Raw genomic sequence first — 24,218 nt, 5'->3', positions numbered from 1 at the left:
GCGGTTAGGACTTGGCATTTTCACTGCCATGGCCTGGGTTCAATCCCTGGTTGGGGAACTAAAATCCTGCAAGCCTTATGGTGTGGCCAAAAATAAAAAAGAGAGAAAAAAAAAAATACAGTAGTAGGCAGCACCTTCACGGTGGCAGGTAAAGGACAGATAAAGGAGCACCCTGCTCACCAGCATCTAGGGACCCGTGGGCCTCCAGCACCCTTGCCAAGGCTGATGGTCACCTCTAGATGCTCCCTGCAGCTCACGCTGAGGACCACGCCACCCCTGCTCTGTGATGCCTGCAACTCGGCCGTGGCCTGAAGTTCCAGCCTCCACAGTGGTCATTCCGGAGGCTCAGCCCACCGCCCACCTCCACTCGCCCGGGACACTCACTGCACCACGGCCCGGGGTTCCACGGGGCTCAGGGTGTCATACACCGTGACCAGGTCACTGCCACGTTCATCGCAGGTGGCAACATCAAAGCTGCGGAAGGTGAGGCTCAGCACGGAGTCAGCGTCCCCCCGCAGCGTCCACTGGCAGCGGGCGTGAGATGGGTAGGGGCTGTCAGGGAAGCCGGGCGTGCTGAAGCGGATGGGCTCGCTGCCCTGGGCATGCAGGGCAAAGCTGCAGCTATCTGTGTGGGGCAAGAGGACACGGGGCAGAACTGGGCAGGAGAGCCACCATGACCCCCGCCCACAGGGGTGCAGCCAGGCCTGGCCCCTCTGAGGTGCCCCCGGCTGCTCTGGACCTAGGAGAGGCCGGGAAGGGAGTTTGCCTCTCAGGACCAGGTATTTATTGGTTGTACAGACGATCAGTTAGAGAAAGAGAAAGAAACCCAGTATGAAAGAAACCCAGCATGAAAGGGCAGAAGGATGTGCTGGCCATCACCACGTGTGACTTTGGGGGACCCCCTTGACTGAGCGGGCATTTGGCCACATTGCTTCACTTCTCCTTCAGGAAGAGGGCAGATACTTACTGTCCTGGGTGTTCTGTATTATTCTGGGGTCACTGGCTGAAGAACAAGAGGGAGAAGAAAGCACTCACTCATGCAGTCCATTTCCTCATTCCCTTAGAGGGAAGTGCCCGGCCAGCTAGCAGTCTCCTCTGCCAGGCACTGACTCCAGGAGAGCTGAGGCCCCCACACCAGCCCAGGAGCAGGCCGTGCTCCAGGCTGGACAAACGCCCACCCCCGGTGCCCCCTGCACTCACGGAAGGCCACCACCGAGGTCATCACGAAGGAGCTCATGGAACGGGTTCGGGGCGGCACTGTGACCATGCGCTTCTCGGCCATGGCCTGCTCGGCTTCCTTCACCAGGTGCTTGGGGATGTCAAACTCTGACCAGTAGTAGGCAATGACGCTGCCCTCGCTGGGGAGAGAGGGCTGAGCCTGAGACGCTGGGCTCCAGACCTTCCTGGGTGCCCGGTGAAGACGGGGCAGGATTAAGAGCCTCCCGGCTGGAGGAGACGCTCACCAAGAGACCTTCTCCAGGCCGGTCCCCCCATGCCGCCCTAGGCTCCTGTATGCCCACCCACCTCCTGACCCCTGAGCCAGAGGCCTGGGCCCTTGACTCTCAGTCTCACACCCAACCAGACTTGCTGGGGTTGCGGCTCAGGCTCAGGTGTGAGAGAAAGCCTGGAGTGGAGTGTGGGTTCTCCCTCTAGCCTGGGCACACTGAGTGACAGCTCGAGTCTGCTTCCTGAACTTGAAAGGGGCTGACGGTGCTGCCTGCCATGCTGCCTCCATAAAAGATTAAACGAGGCTAGCAAAATCTAAAGTACTTTCCGGATAAAGTCAGAAGGATTGGCGGGCATCCTGGCTCTTCAAGCAGGACCTCATGGCCTCATCATCACGGCGGACCCCACACCCTGCCTGCCCCCCACAGCGGCCCCCCTCCCGGCAGCCCTCCCAGCACCCACCTGAAGTCAGTCACAGTCTACGTCTTGTGGTAGGGGCCCAGGACGGGGATCCCGCTGTATAAGAACTTCAGCTAAGGGAAGGAGAGGAGGCTGACGGCGGGCCAGAGAGCGCCAAGGACCCCGGCCCCCAGCCCAGGCCGCTCCCTCCCTCCTGGGACCTGGGCCCCGTTCCCAGGTCCTGGAGAGCCCCCGTCACACGTCTGGGGGCAGCAGGGGCCTCCTTTCTGCCAGGCGGAGGTGGGGATACCAGAGCCGACAGCAGCACTGGGGGGCAGGGACTCACCGCCTCCTTCACCTTCTTGGCCAGGTTTGCAAACTCAGTGGAGTTGGAGTTCTCGTAGGCATCCAGGAAGTTCTCGTTCCGGACACTCAGGTAGCCGTTGAAGATCTTCTGGACTCGCACATTCCGGTCTGCGAGAGACCCAGGGAGGACGGTGGTCGGACAGAGGGACGTACGCCCTCCAGTGCCCGAACCAGCCCAGCTGCCCTCAGCCACCTAGGGAGCCCACCCCCGGTGGCCCTGCCATCTCCTCTCCCTCCCCCGAACCGTATCCTCCGTCCACCCCAAGGAGGGTCACTCACCCTGGAAGTGCCACGCCAGGAGCCCTGCCAGGAGGGACAGCGCCAGGAAGGCGGCCAGCACGGCCACCAGCACCACCCACCGCCGCGGGCCGCCCTTCTCCACCTTACTGCTATTGTTGGCCGGCAAGAACTCCACGCCTTCCTCACAGCCATTCATATTCTGCACAGAGAAGCCAGTGCACTGCCCGTCAGAACCCCTGGCTCTGCAGCCTGCCGGCCCCGCTGGGGAAGGACATGTCCAGGCTCTCAGGTCCAGCTACGTGAGAAAAACCAGGAGAACCGAGCAGTGGCCTCCCCTCCAGGCATCCACAGGCACGCACTGCCTGAGAACTGTGAGTGTAAATAAAATGAAACAAGCAGCCCGTGTGAGCTCAGTCAGTTGAGACTGTCACCTCCATGAGTCACCTCGGATGTAGGAGGAGGGTCAGGTGTGGGGAGAGCCGGCCCAGCCCAGGGATAACCTCCTCAGCACCTCCGGGCAAGCTGCACTGTACACCCTGACCCCAATCCTTGCTCCACCAGTGTGTAACCAGCCAGAAGTAAAAAGGCAGTAACCTGGGCATCTCTGCAGTGCCACGGCAGGACAAGTCTCTGCCTTGAGCCTGAAGTCTCCCAGCCCAGGACACCATGGTGAGCTGAGAAGGCCAGGTCTCTACTGGAATCCATCCATGTCCATGCTCAGACCCAAGAGCATGAAAAACAAACGAAACTTCCAACAAACAGGATGGAGGGGGGTGGGGGTGGCTCCAGGAATAGGGGGCACAAGTATGGACAGGAAGGTGGGGTGTCTGCAGCATGCAATGGCAGGTAGGCAAACTCATCCGCCTACAGCACACACTCTTATCTGCCGCCCTAATCCCTGGGGAGGAGCTGTGCCCTTTCAGAGTTAACTACCTCATACCCACTCCAACAGGGCTTGCCATAAAAGCAAAAGCCCCACCCCAAATTCCACAGAGGTGCCCGTTTACCAGACGTGGCTGTTTTGGTGTGAACCTCAGATTTGTACTTGAGCTGACATTTCCTGGTTTGTCACATTCAGACATTCTCACACAGCTTACTCACTGCTGTGAGAGCTTGTCCCCACGCCTGCCACATTTGGGTATCTGTATCTCGAATTTTAGTTTCCTAATGGATTATATTTGTGACTTCATCGAATATCAAACCCAGACATACACCCCATAGCTAACCCCACCATGATCATCGTACTACAATACATAAACAGATCAAACCAACACATCGTACACCTCAAAATTACATCTCAAAATGAAATAAAATTCTAAAAACAAAAAAGAAGCACACCCCAGAGTCAACCACTTAAGATGTTTCCAACCTGCTTGTTCTGGAATTTGTCTCCATATTTCTGAATAATACGCCAATACCACCAACTCGATTCATCTATAAAATATAATCAGCTGACTTATAGTACGGTAATCGGTGATTGCAGCCATGAAATTAAAAGGTGCTTACTCCTTGGGAGGAAAGGAATATGCCAACCTAGATGGCATATTCAAAAGCAGAGACGTTACTTTGCCAACAAAGGTCCGTCTAGTCAAGGCTATGGTTTTTCCAGTAGTCATATATGGATGTGAGAGTTGGATTGTGAAGAAAGCTGAGCACCGAAGAACTGGTGCTTTTGAACTGTGGTTTTGGAGAAGACTCTTGAGAGTCCCTTGGACTGCAAGCAGATACAACCAGTCCATTCTAAAGGAGATCAGTCCTGGGTGTTTTTTGGAAGGAATGATGCTTCAGCTGAAACTCCAGTACTTTGGCCACCTCATGCGAAGAGTTGACTCATTGGAAAAGACTCTGATGTTGGGAGGGATTGGGGGCAGGAGGAGAAGGGGACGACAGAGGATGAGATGGCTGGATGGCATCACTGACTTGATGGACGTGAGTTTGAGTGAACTCCGGGAGCTGGTGATGGGCAGGGAGGCCTGGCGTGCTGCGATTCATGGGGTCGCAAAGAGTCAGACACGACTGAGCGACTGAACTGAACTGAATGTGTATTTCAAAGTCCTTCCTTCTGTCTTCCACCCATCTTCCCAAAAGATACAGGGCTAAAGTTAAAAAATATATTATGTCCATACTCTATGTTTTTATTATTAATCTTGAGAATATTGTTCCCTATAGTTTCCTTCCCACTGCAATTGATTTATTTCTCCTGCTGTGAATATTCATTTACTCAGGTTTTTTTGTTTTTTCCACATATATCTAAGTCTTTCCATACAATCTAAGTGCTCTGTAACGTTCTTCTCACCTTCCACATATAAAGTCTGTCGAAGAACCTCTCATTTCATTTTCTTCCTGGAGGCACTCTGTCCTTTCCCGTAGCTGCTGTCTGGAACTTCCCCCACCACCGTGACCCTGGGGAGTTCCTGAATTCAACTTCCTGTTGGGTGGGTAATATCCCCAACCAGGAATCGATCCCAGGGTCATGGCAGTGAAAGCATTGAGTCCTAACCACTGGACTACCAGGGAACTTCCAATTCCCTCTTGCATTAAAACCCCTATTTCCTGGATTCCATGTCTTCACCTCTGTTGGCTCACTTCATTTCGGTGGACACATACTTCAGTAGTTTCTAGAGAGGGACATTTCTTGCAACTTTGCATGTTTCAGAAGGACCTTAACTCCGTACTCATGTTTGTTACTGTCTGGGCTGGGTATAATTCAAATAATTTTCACTTAGAATTTTAAAGTCCCCAATGTTCTACAGCTTTTAATTTTGCTTTGCAGAAATAAGATAATAGTACAAATCCATCATTTTTTATTCGTAATTTGTTGTCTTTCTCTGAAAATCCTGAGGAAGTGCTTGGAACTGGGTCTTTCAACTTCACAACACTGAGCTCTCCATCCGCCCTTTGAGCTTGGAAAGTCTTATCTTTCAGTCTGGCAAAGTTTCCTGCATTATTTTAGATTATGTCCTCCCCTTTATCTTCTCTTTTCTGTTTCTGTAAGTCCTACTATATGGATCCTTTATTTATCCTTTCTCTGCTACTATTATCCATCTTGATTTTTAATCTATTTTTTCATTTCTGCTATCAAAACTTTCATCTCCAAAAGTTCTGTCTTGTTCTCTGACTTTTGGATGCAAAAATCTTCTCATCCTGATATTTCTATTGAGTAACTTTTCTCAATAGAGAAACTGCTGTTGATTTTCTCTTTTGTGTTGAAGGCTTTCCTTAAATGCCTGAGAATATGAGGCTATTTGCTCAAATTCAGGAATGAAGTCCTAAAGGTTGTTTGGAAGTTCTGTGGACATGGCCGGCCAGAGGCGGCTTCACTTTGGGCCACAATTCAGTGACTAGCCAGATACTTTATTGGACACTCCCTAGGATACTGCTAGGCTGTGTAGATCTTTTCTATGGGATGGCTTGGTTACTGCAGAAAATGATTTTCTAGTCTCCAGGATGGGATAATTTAACCCTAGCCACTAGCATTCAGAACATGGGAGAGAAGAGACCTATAACTGTTTTCGCCTTCACTGCAGCCCTCTGGCTCCCAGTGTCCTCGAGTCTGGAGAAATCAATTTCCCATCCCTTCTATGGGATGTGTGGATAGGAGCATTTTTATTTGGAGTGGAGGTGGGGCTCTGGAGATTTCTAATAATGCCCTTCCCTGTCTCACCTCTATCTTCTATAAATACCTGAGCCCCATTCCTGAGTCTGGCAGCGGACGTGATAGAGAAATTCTAGAAGAATATTTCCAAGCATTAAAGAGAGTCGTATCTCTTCAAAGGGCTCAATGAATAATGAGAAAGATAAATGAAAAAGCACACATAACAAAATACATCATGATGAAGTTTCAGAACACCGAGGTTTAAAAGCATATCCTCTACTGCATGATATGACCGACAAGGGCCTCATTTCCAGAATATACGAACAGCTCATACAACCTAGTAACAAAAAACAAACATCTCAATCGAAAAATGGGTAGAAGACCTAACCACCCATTTAAAAGAAGACATACAGATGACCAACAGGCACATGAGACGATGCTCAACCTAGATAATTATTAGAGAAATGCAAATCAAAACTACAGTGAGGTATCACAGGTATTCACTGGTCAGAATGGCCATCATCAAAAATTCTACAAATAATAAACGCTCAACAAGGTGTGGAGAAAGGGGAACCCTCTTACTGTTGGTGGGAATGTAAACTGGTTCAGCCACTGTTGAAAACAGTATGGAGGTTCTTCAAAACACTAAAAACAGAGTTGCCATGTGATCTAGCAACCCCAAGCCTGGGCCTATATCTGAACAAAACTGTAACTCAAAAAGATACATGTTCCCTTATGTTCCGGGCAGCACTATTCACAATAGCCAAGATATTGAAACGACCTAAATGTTGACCAAAGATGAATGGATAAAGAAGATGTGGTATATTTATACAATGGAATATTTCTCGGCCATAAAAAAGAATGAAATATCGTCATTTGCAGCAACATGGATGAACCTAGGGATTATCATACCGAGGGAAGTAAGTCAGACGAAGACAAATACCATATGATATCACGTATATGTGGAATCTAAAAATTGATACAAATGAATCAAGCAAAATTTCATGGTCATGGGTTGGAAGACTCAAGATAGTTAAGATGTCTTATTTGCCTCAGCTGCCTACAGCATCAGCACTATCTTGATCAAAACCTCAGCAGGCTGTTGACAGAAATTGATGAGCTGCTTCTGAAATTCTTATGCAACAAGCTCTGAAAAAGAACAAAACTGAAGGACTTACATCACCTTATCTTGAGATTTACTGCAAAGACAACAAATTTTTTTTTAAGTCATGCATTTCATTTCCAACAGTGACTGTGATTCTTAGATGGTTCTTTTTTTAACCATAGCCTTTTCGATTCTATGAATTCACCACCTTCTTGTTCTTTCTTAGGATACCAACTTGATTGTTTTTATATGATCTTCAGAATCATGTCTTTGCCCGTCTAGGTTGCAGGTTTGCTTTAAATGTCCAAAGGTCTTTGGTTGTCTAATAATACTGGAAAATGAAAAAAGAGTAAGGCTTTATCTAGACTCTGAGCAAACTGTGTGTCTATGTCTATATGTGTTGGAAGAAATGTAACAGAATAATAGTTCATTCAGTTTATTTTCAGCGTACAGGGTAACTTCACAACTGTTTCCTTACTCAAGCCCCACAACAACCCTGAAAGCATTCATGAGGGGCATCCTCGCTACCATTCTACAGAAAGGCAGGGGAAAATGACGAGTTTGTGGGATCACACAGCCACGAGGTGGCGCTCCAGATTTGACCTTCATCTTCGGCCTCCCTCGGTCAGCACCCAGAACTCAGGGTGGAAAACTCAGGTGGGAAACGGGAAAGCCAACTCCTTGGGAAGGAAAGGTGGCTGATAGCATGGACAGTGGAGCCCAGGCGCAACCCCAGGCTGGCTGCGGAGCACGGTGTCGGCGGTGGGGCTGGCTCCAAGTCTGTTCGTCCCTGCAGTGTGAATCCTGGGCTCCGATCAGCCCAGAAATGCTGTTTAATCAGTAACTAGACGACTTCTTTCATTACCCCACTCTTGGCTCCACTTTCAGGTATATGAGAGATCATCTTGCCTAACCCAGTCATTTTACTGATAAGGAGACTGAGGCTGAGAGACAGGGCGTGACTTGTCCAAAGTCACAAGGGAGGTGTTGCTGCTGCTGTTCATCACTAAGTCGTGTCTGACTCTTTGTGACCCCATGGACTGCAGCACGCCAGGCTTCCCGGTCCTTTAGCATCTCCCGGAGTTGACTCAAACTCATCTCCAGAGTCGGTGATGTCATCAAACCATCTCAACCTATGTCCCCCTTTTCTCCTTTTGCCTTCAATCTTCCCCAGCATCAGGGTCTTTTCTAATGAGTCAGCTCTTCCCATCAGGTGGCCAAAGTATTGCAGCTTCAGTTTCAGTCCTTCCAATGAATATTCAGGACTGATTTCCTTTAGGATTGACTAATTGGATCTCCTTGTTGTCCAAGGGACTCTCAAGAGTCTTCTCCAACACCACAATTCGAAAGCATCAGTTCTTCAGCATTCAACCTTCTTTATGGTCCAACTCTTACATCTGTACATTGACTATGGGAAAAACCATAGCTTTGACTCTATGGACCTTTGTTGGCAAAGTGATGTCTCCCTTCACAAAGGGAGTGAAGCCAGTAAAACAACAAAGAGAGATAAGCCACACCAACCCTTGTGGCTGGGGTTTTACAGATGCGTGGGACTGGGAGGCCCCCAGGGAAATAGGAGGCAGGCAGTTCCCACCAGCTCAGGCTCAACGGCAAACACAGCCTTCTCCCTACATGCGACCACCTCTACAGGCCAAAGAGCCAATGGAAGCGGGAGGATGTGCATGCCCACCTGGGCCTCTCCTTTCTCTTTCATAAAGTAAACACGTTCGCAGGTGCACACATAAAACCCAGTGCTGTGCTGTGAAGCAGGTGCTGGCCTACCACAAACAGAGGCCACACAACTCTCACAGCCTCTTCTCACCAGCCGGCTTGAGTCAGATCCTGGAGGCTCAAGGCCAGCTCAGACAAGAGAGTGAGGAATGACTTCCTGGAGAACAGACGGACATCATAGGTGCACATGGAGGGACTCACAGGTGCACACAAAGCTCCTGGAGGGATGACCCAGGGAGCGGGACACCAGGGCAAATCAGATCACCATCCTGTCCACCCGACTTCTTGGAGGGATTGGGGGGGGTACCACCCAAAGACCAAGGAGGAAAGACATGTAAACCCTGGAGAATATCCTATTTTCTGCTGGTTTAAAGCACATCAGTGCAAATGATGCCTATCCTCCCCAAAGTCAGGGATTGTCCAAAAACCAAATTTATAGCAGGTAAAAAGGAAAAGGCATATTTTATTTGATGCTATAGGAAAGATCCTTGTGGGCTTCCCTGGTGGCTCAGTGGTAAAGAACCCTCCTGCCAGTACAGGAGACGTGGGTTCGATTCCTGGATCAGGGAAGATCCCCTGGAGAAGGGAATGGCAACCCACTCCAGTATTCTTGCCTGGAGAATCCCATGGACAGAGGAGCCTGGAGGGCTACAGTTCATGGGGTCGCAAAGAGTTAGACACGACTGAGTGAACAACAGACCCTTGTGGCCACCCTACTCCTGTTAAGTACCAGACTCACCAGAGCTAAAAGCTACATGCTTAGCGAGCAAAACTGTGTCCAAATCAGCCTCAGAAGCCTCCTCTGGACAGCACCCTTTGCCCAGTTCCCCGAGTGCCCCTGGATGGGCTGGCACCACTGCTCGCCCGCCAGGCCGGCTCTCCAACCGGCTCCAGGGACCAGCAGATCTAGAGCCAGCAGCTGCAGCTGGCAGCCCATTACGGTCCTTGCGGGAGAACAGCTACTGGTGAGTGCTTGTGTTTACAAACAGCAGAAAGGACAGTAATGACCCAATCCACACGAGATTCCAGTCAAAGCAGACAGAGAAGAAATAAATAGTCACACCAGGCTCTCCTTTTTAAGACTGTTCCTCATTTGGCCAAGGTTGGGTGTGATCTGTTGGGAAGGCAGCGGATGAAGCTGAGGCTTAAGAGGTCGAGGGCAGTCCTGGGAGGGGCCATGAAATGCCCTCACGTGATGCCTGATGACGTGCTCCTGCAGCTGAGGATCAAGATCAAGGGGCAGAAGTGATGTCACTGGCTGCGGACACTGACCTGAGGCTAGACAGGGTGGCTGGCTTCATGCGCCACTCCCAGCTCCACCGTGAACTGCTGGTCACAGGTTCCGTGACTCAGTATACCCACCAGGTTGGATAGATTTCAATTCTTTTGTAAGAGTTATTTGTTTCTTTATTTTTGACTGTTCTGGGTCTTAATTGCACACAGGCTCTCTCAAGTTGAGGAGGGTGGTGGCTACTCTTTAGCGGCGGTGCACGGCTCTAGAGCATGGGCTCAGTAGTTGTAGCACACAGGTTAGCTGCTCTGCAACATGTAGGATCTTCCCAGACCAGCGATCGAACCTGTGTCCCCAGCATTGGCACATGGATTCTTAACAACTAGACCACCAGGGAAGCCCCAGATGGATGTCAATTCCATGATGAGAACCAGAAAATATCCGTGACATGGTTCAAACAAGAAAGCATGGTGTGCATGCCTGCAATCATTTCCCAAGGTGAGGGTCCATCTCGTGCGACTTTGAGATGCCTTTATTTTCAAGAGGAAAAGACAAAGCCAGCATAACTCTCTTGGCCACTCCCCAATGCCAGGTCAAGTTAGATCCTGGCCAGAGTCCCTAGAAACTCAGCATGGCTCAAGGATACCAGAGATGACAGAGCAAGGAGTTAATTCCAAAACCTAACACTGTATTTGTCACCCTGGGAGATACTGAGCACAGTACAATGCGTGGCACTGAGATACCAGGGGTGAACCTGGAGAAAGGCCCCTTCTTCAAGTTGCTAGTTATGAAGGGACCCTGTCTCCAGGCAGGAGGGGCCCTACTTAGATGGGCTCTCTCCAGTTTAATCAGCAGCATGGGCTTACCTGGTGGTCCAGTGGATAAGAATCCACTTTGCAATGCAAGGCATACTGGTTTGATCCCTGGTCCGAGAAGATCCCATTCAGGCAGCTAAGCCTGAATGCCACAACTCCTGAACCCAAGCTCTAGAGCCCACGAGCCCACAACTACTGAAGCCCACATGCCCTAGAGCCTGTGAACAGAGAAGCCACTGCAATGAGAAGCCCGTGCACCTCAACTAGAGTAGTCCTCGCTCTCTGCAAGTAGAAAAAACCCAGGCGCAGCAACGAAGACCCAGCACAGCCAAAAAATAAATAAATAAATCTTAAAAAACCAGCACCCATCAAAAAAAAAAATTCAAGCGGCTATAAGTAGAAAGCAGCCGACATGCAGGCTCTCAAGGGAAGGGACTTCACTCACTCTTCGGTCACTGCAGTCCCGGCCCCGCTCAATGACCAGCACAGAGAGGACACTTGATCCGCTCATCACAGGATGACTGAAGCAACAAAGGAGAAGGGAAAAGACACCCATGTTGGAATCCACTCACTCACCAGCCCTGGGGCAACTGATTTCCCAAAGAAGGCAGATTCTCAAGGAACAGGAGGCTCCCCTCAATCGCACCACCCCAGCATTTCCCAGACTTGCCTGGTGTGAAAAATAATGATTAAAACACACTAGCAAAAGGAGCATAGTGCTTGCCCAGCATCCAGATCCCCTGGTCCCTCTCCTGGGAGGTTCCGATGCCGCGGGGCAGGGGCACCACCCCAGGATCTGCAAGCTTAACCCGCATCCCAGATCATTCTCAGGAAATGGCTCTGGAGAGTACCTGCCAGGCCACCTATCCTTTCCGGAGGCTGCTGGCCGGGCCCACCCACCTCCCCTCTCAGTGAGAGGAGCCTGCCAGCTGGGTCATGTCAGTTTCAGTCGGCCTATTTTAAGCAATCGCCTGGGATGCAAGGTACCTGCAAGAGGGGCTGGACTTGGCGCCCAAGCTCAGGGCCCTCCCACGACAGCTTATGAGTAGCACCCAGAAGTCCTGGAGGCTGCCAGCAGACACACACTGCCAGCCAAGGCTCGTCAGCAGCTGATGGACTCCCTGAGTTCTCTGCCTTCTTGTTGCTTGACCCTCTGACCCTTCCCTTTCAACCTGGTCACTTTTCTCAGCTGCTGACCTGCCAGGAAATGGGTGAGGCGGCGGGGCCCTACAGAGGATCCAGAATTACCTGCAGATCTGTGACCCCAAGGCATCCAGGAGAACAGAAAGCTGACTCAGAGCCAACGGCTCCCACTGGAGGAAATAAACCTAAACTCCGTACACCTGGTCAGAGCTGGACAGAAAGTTCCCAGAGTCTAACTCAGCCGACCGTGGGCACTGCGGGCACAGGACCTGGTGATTCTCTGCCAGTCACCGTCCAGCTCCTGCAGGTTTCACGCCTGTATCCCCTCCCCATTCCTGGCACTGCCCAGGGCCCCGCCTGGCCACACCACTGTGGCACCAGGACCACACACACCTGCAACCAGACTCAGCAGATACAAGCCTCTTCTTTCTTCTACGAGCGGTCGAGGTGGGTGGATTTCTACCCCTCCAATACTGGTCTGGGCGTGTTAACCTTGTCCTCAGCCAGGCGGCCCCCAGACCTGTGAGGAAGTAGGTTGGTGCCCACCCCACCACTGTGAAAGGCTCGGCTCACATCACCACCTCCGAAGCCCAATGTGTCCCCGAGGACAAAGCCAGGGCCCAGCCCCTCCAGGAAGTGTCTGTGGACCACCTCAGTCCACAGTCTTTGTCCCTGGGACCTCTCCTCCCTTAGACCCTTGGCATCAATGATATCCCCAGGGCACAGCGGTCAGACAGGCAGTCCTGGGAGGTCAGGCGCCCCAGTTTCCTCTTTCTACTGCTTCTCTCCCCCACACCCTCTACCCTTGACTTTGCCCAGGGTTAGAACCTGACTGACAGACTGACTGAAGGACTTCGTTCTTCACAGCCAGAATTAAGTAGCTTACCCAAGACAGGTTCCAAGGCCCAGGGAACTTTCCAGACTTGTCTCCACTCTCCGGGAAGGGGAGAGAAAGCTCAGTCTACACCCCAGGGATCAGCTGACAGCTCACCAAGCTCTCTGGTGTCAGCCACCCCGTCACGTGCTATACCTTCAGCATCTAACTTTAGACCCTCCTGGTCTCTTCCTCTCCCAGTCCTCATTTAAATGCTCCCCCTCTTTTGTTATTCTAAGCAGAGAATTCTATCTCCGATGGGCTCCAAGATTCATAACAGAGCAGCACCCCTCAATACAGCCAGTCTCTTTGATCCCACAAACTTTGCCCTCACTGTGTCCTTTTTGGTCAGAAACCCTCTTCTGGGCCCAGCCGCATCCACCTTTCTCCTGTCACCTGACCGGGAGCAGAAGCATCTGCCTGCAGGGGCAAAACCAGGCACATTGCCCCAGAAGCTGAACCAGAAAGAAACTGAACAAGAAACCAAGAAACTAACAAGACTAAGAAGCTAACGAAGGAGAAACTGAAGACTGAGGTTAAAGCAGCAATGTGTAATTTCTTTTCATCTTTCTTCTTTTTTCTCACTGAGCCCACATTCCAGTTTCATGGGATAGTGCTTTTTTAGTCGTTAACACTTTTGTTGAGATCACTGTAAATTCAAATGCAGTCGTAAGAAATAATACCAAGATCCCTTGTACGCTTCACCCAGTCTCCCTCAACGGTAACATCTCATAAGACTATAACACTACGACACTGTTATAACCCACAGATCTGATTCAGCTTTCCCATTTTACTTGTACTCATTATAATAAGTTCCATAAGATTTTATCACTGGTGTATGTCTGTGTATGTATATGTCTGTGTACCAACAGTCAGGATTCTGAACCAAGACTTCCCTGGCAGTCCAGTGGTTAAGACTCCTCGCTTTCGGCACAGCAGGCGTGGATTCGACCCCACGGACTGTAACCCACCAGACTCCTCTGTCCGTGGGATTCTCCAGGCAAGAATACTGAAGTGGGCTGACATTTCCTTCTCCAGGGAATCTTCCTGATGCAGGGATTGAACACGAGTCTCCTGCATTACAGGCAAATTCTTTACCATCTGAGCCACCAGGAAGGCCCCAGGAATGTTAGAAAAGTGAAAGTGGGAAAGTGTTAGTTGCTCAGTCGTTTCCGACTGTTTGCAACCCTATGGACTGCAGCCCGCCAGGCTCCTCTGTCCGTGGTATTCTCCAGGCACGAATGCCGGAGCGGGTTGTCATTTCCTTCTCCAGGGCCAGGAACATTAGCTCAACTACAAATCTAGCAGTTTGGGAGAAAGCACTGAATATGCAAACAAGAAAGTCCCATCACCAGAGAGAGGCCCCAGTCCACGACTACAACCCGTGCAAGGACAGAGCGAGGAGAGAACTCCGGATCCGTGTCCGGTCCCATCCCCCGGGGGCCACCCTTTCTGGGGAAAATAGCTTTTTCGGCTAGGGCCAGCATTACAAAGTTCTCCCTTCCCCCAGGGCACTCGGCATCACAATAGCCCAGCATATTAGCATTGCAATAGAACCAGCCTGATTCCTCCCAGCTCCTCCAGCTCCAAGCAGCTACAGAAACACTCCTCTGGGTCTGCTCTTTGTCCAGCTCAAATGCTCAACTCAACCAACCATTCAAACTGTTTAAACCTCTGGTCATCTGGTGCCACTTCACAGGAGCAATGTTCCCGTTAAGACCTGGAACCCAGAATTCAGCAGCAGAATTCAAATGGGTCAGGGCTGTTCGTCAATTTCTTCCGCTAGCCCCTTGGCTCTGTTTCCATTCACTGTTCCATAACACAGGCAATTAGCACACATAAATACCACAAATAAAATAACAATACAGAATGACACATCCACTGGATGAAACTTTACACAGCAATCAAGAATAGTTTTTCAAAGAGTAGGAAAAAACTCTCTAAAATACAATGTTAACTGAAGAAAAACAAAGTCAGTGCTGGGCCCTTCCCACCCTTCCAAACTCCCGCTTAGGTGCCTCCTCTGAGATGCTCCCCAGGAAAGCCCTGCCCCTTCTGGTCTCCCCAGCGTTCCAAGCACAGCTCCAGGGGCAGTTGGTCAGTGCTCAAGGTCAACCACCTGCTCCTTAAGGATGGAGGTGGGGAGCGGGAGGGAGCCCTGTCTTGTTCCACAATCCCAGCATGCATAAAGATCTGTAATGAATGTGTGATGAATTAGTTCATTACAACCATGCCTTTAGCTGCAGAACAGGAAGAACATTATGATTCCATTTGGGAAAGAATACATGTACACATATATATTAATATGCATAAAAGTATTGGTTCATGCATAAAAGACCGGGAGAATAGAAATCAAACTATAGGGATTATGAAACCTGGGGGAGAGAATTTCAGAGGAATTTCACTGTGTATATTTCTACATTGTCCAAGTTTTAAAAAAAGTCCTGAGGCGCCCCTGGTGGTTCAGTGGTTAAGAAACTGCCTGCCAATGAAGGAGACACAGGTTTCATCCACGGGTTCAATCCCTGGTCCGGGAAGATCCCACATGCAGTGGAGCAACTAACCCTGTGGTTCACAACTACTGAGCCCACGTGTGCTACTGAATCCCACTCACCCTAGTGCCCGTGTTCCGCAACAAGAGAAGCCACCGCAATGAGAAGTCTGCACACCGCAAGAAGAGTAGCCCCTGCTCACCACAACTAGAGAAACCCGCACAGCCAAAAATAAATAAATGTCCTTTCCTAACTTCAATAATCAGAAAAAAGAAAGCAACTTTTTAATAGAAAATATACACAGGCAATACCAAGATATTAAAAAGCCTCTCTAGAGAATTCCCTGGTGTTCCAGCAGTTAGGACTGCACGCTTTCACTGCTGAGGGCCTGGGTTCAACCCCTGGTCAGGGTACTAAGATCCCATAAGCCGTGCGGTATGGCCAAAAATAAATAAAATATGAAAATAATTGTTTAAAGTATGACCAAGTAAAAAAGCTGGGGAGCGGGGAGATTTACTTGACATTTTAGGGAGACACATTACAGGCCTGGCTTCGTCAACTCAAAACTCTGGGTCTGCCGTGACGCCCTGCTGGCTCCTTGGACTCCTTCGGTCCCAGCCGTGGGAGGCTGAAGGCTTGGCGTCTGCAGTCAGGGTGGTGCGCTCGCTCTCAGCGAAGCCGGACAGAGTGCTATTCTGCACGGCCTCTCCAGCAGGCGGCCCAGGGCCTTCTGACTCATGATTAAGTCATCCCAGATGTCGGCCTTTCCCTCCCGGTAGGATGCCACCGACAGAGACGATTTCTCCAAGATCACGTCAGAGCTGTTTCGATATAAGAAACGACACAGGAAGGACGCAGGGGCAGCCCCAAGGCCACCGCCCTGAGCGACTTGGGTGCGTGAGGGCACCCTCTTGGGCACAGCTGTGCAGCGAGACACCCATTCCTCCAGCCTGCAGTCCTCCACTGTGCCCAGCAGACAGGAGGCTGAGACGCCTTCCAGAACATACACTGCACATATACAACCACACACTAGGTAAACCCCTGTACATGGCACAGACCTCACAGAGCATGCAAAACATAAACAACCTGATTCGTTTCCTCTGGCAGGTGAAGTTCTTCTATTTTAAAATTCCCATTATGGGCTTCCCTGGCGGCTCAGTGGTATAGAGTCAGCCTGCCAGTGCAGGGCTTGACCCCTGGTCAGGGAGGATCCCACATGCAGCAGAGCGACTAAGACCTTGCACAACTACCGAGCCTGTGCTCTAAGCCGGGGAGTCGAAACGACTGAAGCCCACGTGCCCTTGAGCTCCACACAAGAGAAGCCACCGCAATGAGAAATCCGTGCGCCGCAACGAAGAGGAGCCCCCCCTCACCGCAACTAGAGAAAAGCCCGCACAGCAACGAAGACCCAGCACAGCCAAAAATAAATACATTTAAAAAAAATTTTTTTTTAATTCCCATAATGATTTTTAACCATGCATATCCTAAACAAAAGCTACATTTTTCAGCATCATCTCCAGTCGGTCTCCTGGTTTACCAGGTGAGGTTTACCAACCTCATCAAAGGAGAAACCAGTCAGGTGTGGTGTGAGAGGTCGGCAGTGGACCCATGTTGGCGCCTGGGGCTCAGGACTCTGTCCAACCACGTGTCCCAGGGCTTTGCTGGGGATGTGCGTCAATCACCCACCCTTTGGAATACAATTGTACAATGGCTTTGCGGTTAAGGCCGTAGACTTTGAAGTCCCACAGATCTAGGTTTGAACTCTCACTCTGCCTCTAACTGCCTTTCAGCCATTCCATTCAGTTCAGTTCTGTCACTCAGTCATGTCCGACTCTTGGTGACCCCATGGACTGCAGCACGCCAGGCTTCCCTGTCCATCACCAACTCCTGGAGCTTGCTCAAACTCATGTCCATTGAGTCGGGGATGCCATCCAACCATCTTATCCTCTGTCATCCCCTTCTCCTCCTGCCTTCAATCTTGCCCAGTATCAGAGTCTTTTCCAATGAGTCAGTTCTTTCCGTCAGGTGGCCGAAGTACTGGAGTTTCAGCTTCAGCATCAGTCCTTCCAATGAACATTCAGGACTGAGTTCCTTTAGGATGGACTGGCTGGATCTCCTTGCAGTCCAAAGGACTCTCAAGAGTCTTCTCCAACACCACAGTTCGAAGGTATCAATTCTTCAGCACTCAGCTTTCTTTACAGTCCAACTCTCACATCCATACATGACTACTAGAAAAACCATAGCTTTGACTAGACAGACCTTTGTCGGCAAAGTAATATCTCTGCTTTTTAATATGCTTTCTAGGTTGGTCATAGCTTTTCTTCCAAGGAGCAAGTGTTTTTTAAATTCATGGCTGCAGTCACCATGGCTGCAGTGATTCTGGAGCCCCCAAAAATAGTGTCTCACTGTTTCCATTGTTTCCCCATCTGTTTGATAGGACTGGATGCCATGATCTTCGGTTTTTGAATGTTGAGTTTTAAGTCAGCTTTTTCACTCTCCTCTTTCACCTTCATCAAGAGTTTCTTTAGTTCCTCTTCACTTTCTGCCATTAGAGTGGTATCATCTGCACATCTGAGGTTGATATTTCTCCTGGCAATCTTGATTCGAACATGTGCGTCATCTAGCCCAGCATTTCGCATGATGTACTCTGTATATAAGTTAAATATGCAGGGTGACAATATACAGCCTTGACTTACTCCTTTCCTAATTGGGAACCAGTCTGTTCCATGTCCGGTTCTAACTGTTGCTTTGTGAGTTGCATACAAATTTCTCAGGAGGCAGGAAAGGTGGTCTGGTATTCCCATCCCTTGAAGAATTTTTCACAGTTTGTTGTGATCTACACAATCAAAGGCTTTGGCGCAATCAATAAAGCAGAAGTAGATGTTTTCCTGGAACTTTCTTGCTTTTTCAATGATCCAGCAGATGTTGGCAATTTGATCTCTGGTTCCTCTGCCTTTTCTAAATCCAGCTTGAACATTCAGAAGTTCACACTTCATGTACTGTTGAAGCCTGGCTTGGAGAATTTTGAGCATTACTTTGCTAGCATGTGAGATGATTGCAATTGTGCGGTAGTTTGAACATTCTTTGGCATTGCCTTTCTTTGGGACTGGGCCATTATGAAAACCTTTTGAATCTCAGTACTGTCATCTGTAGGGGCTTCCCAGGTGGCGCAGTGGTAAACAGTTCACCTCCCAAGGCAGGAGACACAAGACACACAGATTTGATCCCTGGTGGGGAAGATCCCCTGGAGGAGGAGATGGCAATCCACTCCAATATTCTTCCTTGGAGACTCCCATGGACAGAGGAGCCTGGTGGGCTACAGTCCATGGGGTCACAAAGAATCAGACACGACTGAGCAACTGAATACACATGGTCATCTATAAATTAGGCATTTTTCTCCTATGGTTGCTGTGAGGATAAGAAAGAATAAACCAAAGTGTTCGTATTTAGTGATGGGTAGTAATGACTGTCATCCTATTCTTCTTCACCGTTCACCACCATCACCACCAACTCAAGAGAACAAAGGATCCAAGATTCTGAGCCGTTAGTCAACCATCACAAGGGTTCTAAATTCTGTTGCTAAGCGTAGAAGAACAAGCAAATTCTGAAAACGTGAGCTTCCAAGATGGAATTCTCAGTAGGAATCTGCTTCTAGAAAAGTTCTTAGCAAAGAAAAAAGGGCAAATACTGCCCACAAACATTGAGCAAACCCCAAACACTCTTCTCACCACTGCCAGCCCGGGTGAGAGTTCCATGAGCCTCTCAGAAGTTCCCAGTGACCCTTCCTGTACTACCAAATGGTTATTATAAATGTGTTCAGTCCCAGAAAGTCCCAAGAAGAAAAATCCATTTTCTTACCAAATCAAATCAGCCCTCACCCTTAGTGCTTCATCCCTTTCTGAGCCCACTGGGCTACTAGCCCTGTATTTCACTAAGGCAGTCCAAGTGGAATACAGCAATGCCAGCCTGGCTTGGGTTCAAATCCTGATCTCACCATTGTTTCGCTCTGTGACCTCAGGCAAGTTACTTAGCCTCTCTGCGCTCCACTTCCTTCACTTATAAAAGGATAATAATAGTACTGATGCTAAGAGGTATAATACATGGTCCATGCTCAATAAACTCGGCAATGATTAGTATTCTGAACACTCCAGCAGCATGCATGTGGCCAGAAGCCACATCTTTGGGACCTGGGCTCCTTGGGGGCTTGTCACACAGTCACCACTTTTCTAAGAATAGACTTTCTCTTTTAGGAGACATGAGCCAATAGCCTGGGCAGAACCACAGGCCAGAGAAGGAGATGGCACCAGAGGAACTCCAGAACCACGGCAGCCACAGACCACAGCTGGCCGCGAAAGGTGGAGGAAGGGGGCTGTGATGAGATGCACCCCCACCAAGGAGCCAGCTCATGGCGACTCCCAGGGGTTTGCAGGCGACACAGCCTTCTTCCTTGGGCAGCTGTCAAGCTAGTGTCATCTTCTCTTACCCTCAGTTTTCCCGTGTTCTGAATGAAGGCCATGGATTTCCAGGTCTTCCCAGGACCGAGGTGGAGGGAAGCCTGGGTAAGAGCTGAGGAACACAGGCTTCCTGTCCATTCACAGCACCCAGGTCTCAGTACCCCGCCAACCCCCCACAGCACACACTTCTCAGCACAGGGCCTTCCCCTTCCGGAGGGGCCAGCACAGAACCGAGAAAGAAGGAAGTGCTTACAGTTCTGTTTTGTGTGGTAGGAGGCAGAAAGGGTCGAGTAGCCAGTCTCAGCACCATTTCCCCTTCCCAGGAGGACCTTGTTCATAGAAGCCAAGTAAAGGGAGGAGAAATAAAGACTGGAAGAGGGTCTCCATCACTGGGGGGACATTCCCTGTGTTCCAGAGACAGGCCACAAACCTGTATACCAGGCTGAACCTTATAAAAGGCTTGCATGTAAATTATCCCTTTTAATCTGTGCAACAAGCCTGTAACATACATATCATTCTTATAACATAGAAACTGAAGCATAGAAAGATTAGGTAACATCTCTGAGATCACCTGGAGGGAAAGCAGTGGCATCAGGTCTTGGCTCCACATTAAATATTGCTGTCACCACGTCACAGGTGGCTCTGGCTATAATTCACCTACCCTGGTCCTTCAAGCCTGAGTCAGACACCCCTCCTAAGTGGCCCCCCAGCTTCTCCAGAACCCAGTTCTTACCATGAAGAATCAAATATCTCTATGCTACACTATGGCATCACCAACTCAATGGACATGAGTTTGAGCAAACTCTGGCACACAGTGAATGACAGAGGAGCCTGGTGTGCTGCAGTCCGTGGAATCGCAGAATCAGACACAAGTCAGCAACTGAAACAATAACAGCGCTACACCCTACTGGGCGGTCCCTGAAGGCAGAGATTGTGTGGCTGGGCTCTCCCTCAGGACACTTGCTCTGTCGACGGGCCCCCAATAACTATCTGTCATGTGGATGACCAACTAACAAAGAGAGGAGACCCTGAGAATAGCCAGAGCTGCAGAGCCTGGCCCCTGAGACATCTGATTTTGACCCCACCAAATCTGCTCTCCTAATCCTGGTCTCCGCATGCCGAGGGGACACTGAGTCTCACCCGGGCAACACCGACTTGAGAAAGAACCAAGGACTCCTTCCAAGCAGCTGCCTGACCACCATCTAAGGTTCGACTGGGGCCAAGACAGCCAGTGAGGCAGGCTTCCCAGTTACCGTCAGTGTCCATGATGACTGACATCCGTGCCCCTACTTGCATGCAGGCTGGGCTCATGGTTCCCAGACAGGACATGTACATCAGGTCTCTGCAAACACTGGGGAACACAAAGATGGCCACCTCCCACTGAATAGTAATAGGATCAGGTGGAGGGTGCTGGGGCCACAGTCATCAGCCTTGGGAAGGAGGCAGCCAGATCCGAGCATCACCAAACAGAACCTTTCTCCTGCCATGAAGGGATGGAAGTGGCCAGGAGAAAGGAACGCAAAAGCAAAAGTGCTTCTGAGGGACTCAGCGTGACCCAGACTGGCTCTGCTAACGCAGCGGACAAACCCAGGGGCAGCGGCTACGCTCCTGGTCAGAAGACAGCCGAGGCAGAGTCCGCAGACCCTGGCTGCAAACATGGCAGGGTGATCAGAGTGTGAGAGAGCTGGGGAAGCATGAAGCAGGAAGGCACAAGGGGAGACTTCCTGGAGAAACTGAAATGAGCTTTGGGCACAGCAAGCTACTTCCTTCAGGACTGTGTTAAACAACCGCTCAGTCATGTCTGACTCTTTGCGACTCCATGGACTATAGTCCACCAGGCTCCTCTGTCCATGGGATTCGCTGGGCAAGAATACTGGAGTGGGCAGTCATTTCCTTCTCCAAAGGATCTTCCCATCCCAGGGATTGAACCTGGGTTTCCTGCATTGTAGGCAGATTCTTTGCTGTCTGAGCCACCAGGGGAGCCCAGAGTCATGTCTAATTTTCATGCACATCTCTTAGCATGGCTCTCAAGAGTATAAGGGCCTCCAGGGAAATAACCAGATCTAATTTGTCTTTGAGCGCCCAGCCCAAGACCAGGACACCATACTGCTGGTTCCAAGGAGCTTGGCAGGAAGAAAGACGCAGTGATCCACGTGGGAGAAAATGGCAGAACTGGCGTGGAGAATGATGAGCTTCACGGAAGGTGAGAAATGAGGAGGGACCAAAGAGGAAGGAAGTGAGGGCTGACGGGTGGCCATGGGAGCTCAAAGGCCAGTGTGGCATGTGGGCAGTGTCAGCTGGAGAGGGTCCCTGAAAGGGAAGTGAGGAAGAAGGAGGGAAGAAAAACAGTCCTGAAATAACACCACCAGACAGCAGGCTCTCTGCTGAGAAGGCAGGACTCTAGAGCTCCTCTAACAGGCAATTATCAGGGATTCGCAAACACGGGAATTACGGGAAGGAAACATCCGCCGCCAGCAGCGCAGACAACTGGCCACAGACCCCAGCCTCCAGACTGGGTGCTGAGTCCTGCTTCCTCCCGCACAGGGTGGACAAGTGGAGAAAAGAGTGCCCACCTCAGTTGTGATTGGTGGCTCAGAGCACCAGGGCAGACCCAGAATCTAGTCTTTGGCAAGCTCCCTCAGTCTACATGCCACTGGAGAAACAGATTGGTCTGTGAGACCTCCCAAATCAGGCCCGATGTGGGCCCAACCACGGAGTGCGGGCCAGTAGAGGAGCTCACTCTGTGGCCCCAGGATCTCGGGAGAGAGGAGGACCGGCCCATGTTTGCAGAGCCCCAAACAGCTCCCACGTCTCAGCAGCCCTCAGTGCTGGTGACCTGGTGTGCAGGGGATGCTGGGGGCCCCACTACAAGGAGGTGGAGGCCTGGCTGCCAGTCCTGCCTGGGCACTGCCACCTAGGGTGCCCTTTTACTGCCATCAGTTAAGAAACTAACAATCCATTTCCACTCTCTGTGGTAAGATTTAATGTTTTCAAGTTCCCAACTCATTAGAAAAGCCCCTGAGGCTGGGAAAGATTGAAGGCAGAAGGAGAAGAGGGGGCGACAGAGGATGAGATGGTTGGATGACATCACCAATCCAATGGACATGAGTTTGAGCAAACTCCAGGAGATGGTGAAGGACAGGGAAGCCTGGAGACCTGCAGTGCATGGGGTCGCAAAGAGTCAGACACGACTGAGCGGGACAGGGCTGAGCGACTGAACAACAGCAACAAAGATTCTTTCCGCCAAACGAGAGCTCCCTGCTTCAGGGTCTCCAACAGGTTCAAGACACAGGTTCCAGACACAGGTTCCCACTTCCTTCCCAAAGGCCTCCATCCGCCTTCCGAGAAGACCAACCAAGCCCCACCCTGGAGTCCTAAACTCCAGGTTCTATGGCAACCGAAGTTCCGGGCTCCCGATTGCCCTCTGCCAGGCGGGGCTCAGATGCCTTCTGACCAGCAAGACAAGAGCAAATTCCCGCAGAGACCAAGGATTCCAGAACGCCAGAGCCGCCTGGAAACTTCCCTCCCCGGCCCAAAGCCCCGCTCACAGCCTGCGCCGCGGCTTCCTTACCGAGGCGCAGGGACAGCGCGGAGATAACCAGGTGCCGAGACGAGCCCACTTCCAGGCCAGGGAACTGCCCGGGGTTGGGGTCGGGGAGAGGGCCGGGGGAGGGGACCGCGGGGCTGAGCCGAAGGTCCGGCCAGGCACCCGCCAAGCGGAAATTCCACCTGTCGGGCCGGCGCCGCGGCCACAACAGGCAGCGCAGCGGCTCCCTCGGCCCGAGACACGCGCGGCGCTGCCGGTTCCCGGTCCCCGTGGTCCCCCCAGCGCCCAAAACCCCCCGATTCCACCCCCCGATTCCCTGGCCCCCGGCGCCCCTCGGAGCCCCCGACCCCCGCGCGTCCCGCCTCGACGGCGCCCGCGCCGCCCACCTCCGGCCGCGAGGTGTACTTGAATCCAGCGCCGAGGTCACCGGAGCCGCCTGCGCCCCTGCGCGCCCGCTCGCTCTTCATGGTCCCGGAGGCCGTGGGGCTCTAGCCATCGCCGGGGGACCGGGGCCGGGGCGCGGGACTGGCCTCGTTCAGATCGCAGGCCCAGCGCTCCGGCCGCCTAGGCTCTGCCCGGCCCTTCCTGTCGCGCGCAGGTAGTTTCAGGGTGTGGCTCCCCGGATCGCCCCGCCCCGACCGCCGCGCCGCCGCACCTTCTCGGCCCGTGCCCTCCCCACCCTCCCCCCCGCCCCTCCCCACTCCTGCCCCATCTCTGCCCCATCTCTGCCCCCTCCCCTCCCCCTTTCCCTGCCCCGACCCCATCTCCGCCCCCACCCAC

General features: G+C 51.2%; 1 protein-coding gene across 1 annotated transcript in view; it reads right to left on the bottom strand.

Moving 5' to 3' along the window:
- The window catches only part of ST14 (suppression of tumorigenicity 14 (colon carcinoma)), a 38,299-nt gene extending 14,287 nt beyond the window's left edge, over window positions 1–24,012 (bottom strand). Inside the window, 7 exon segments of the mRNA XM_010844705.1 lie at window positions 385–625; window positions 968–1,003; window positions 1,201–1,358; window positions 1,909–1,979; window positions 2,192–2,319; window positions 2,491–2,650; window positions 23,825–24,012. Coding sequence (XP_010843007.1) covers window positions 385–625; window positions 968–1,003; window positions 1,201–1,358; window positions 1,909–1,979; window positions 2,192–2,319; window positions 2,491–2,650; window positions 23,825–23,905 — 875 coding nt within the window. The 5' untranslated portion in view covers window positions 23,906–24,012.
- Between the last annotated feature and the right edge of the window lie 206 nt (window positions 24,013–24,218).

The sequence above is a fragment of the Bison bison genome, unplaced genomic scaffold (assembly GCF_000754665.1).
Source record: "Bison bison bison isolate TAMUID 2011002044 unplaced genomic scaffold, Bison_UMD1.0 scf7180017864205, whole genome shotgun sequence".
In the NCBI taxonomy this organism is placed as follows: domain Eukaryota; kingdom Metazoa; phylum Chordata; class Mammalia; order Artiodactyla; family Bovidae; genus Bison; species Bison bison.
This window is presented reverse-complemented; position numbering and strand designations above follow the sequence as displayed.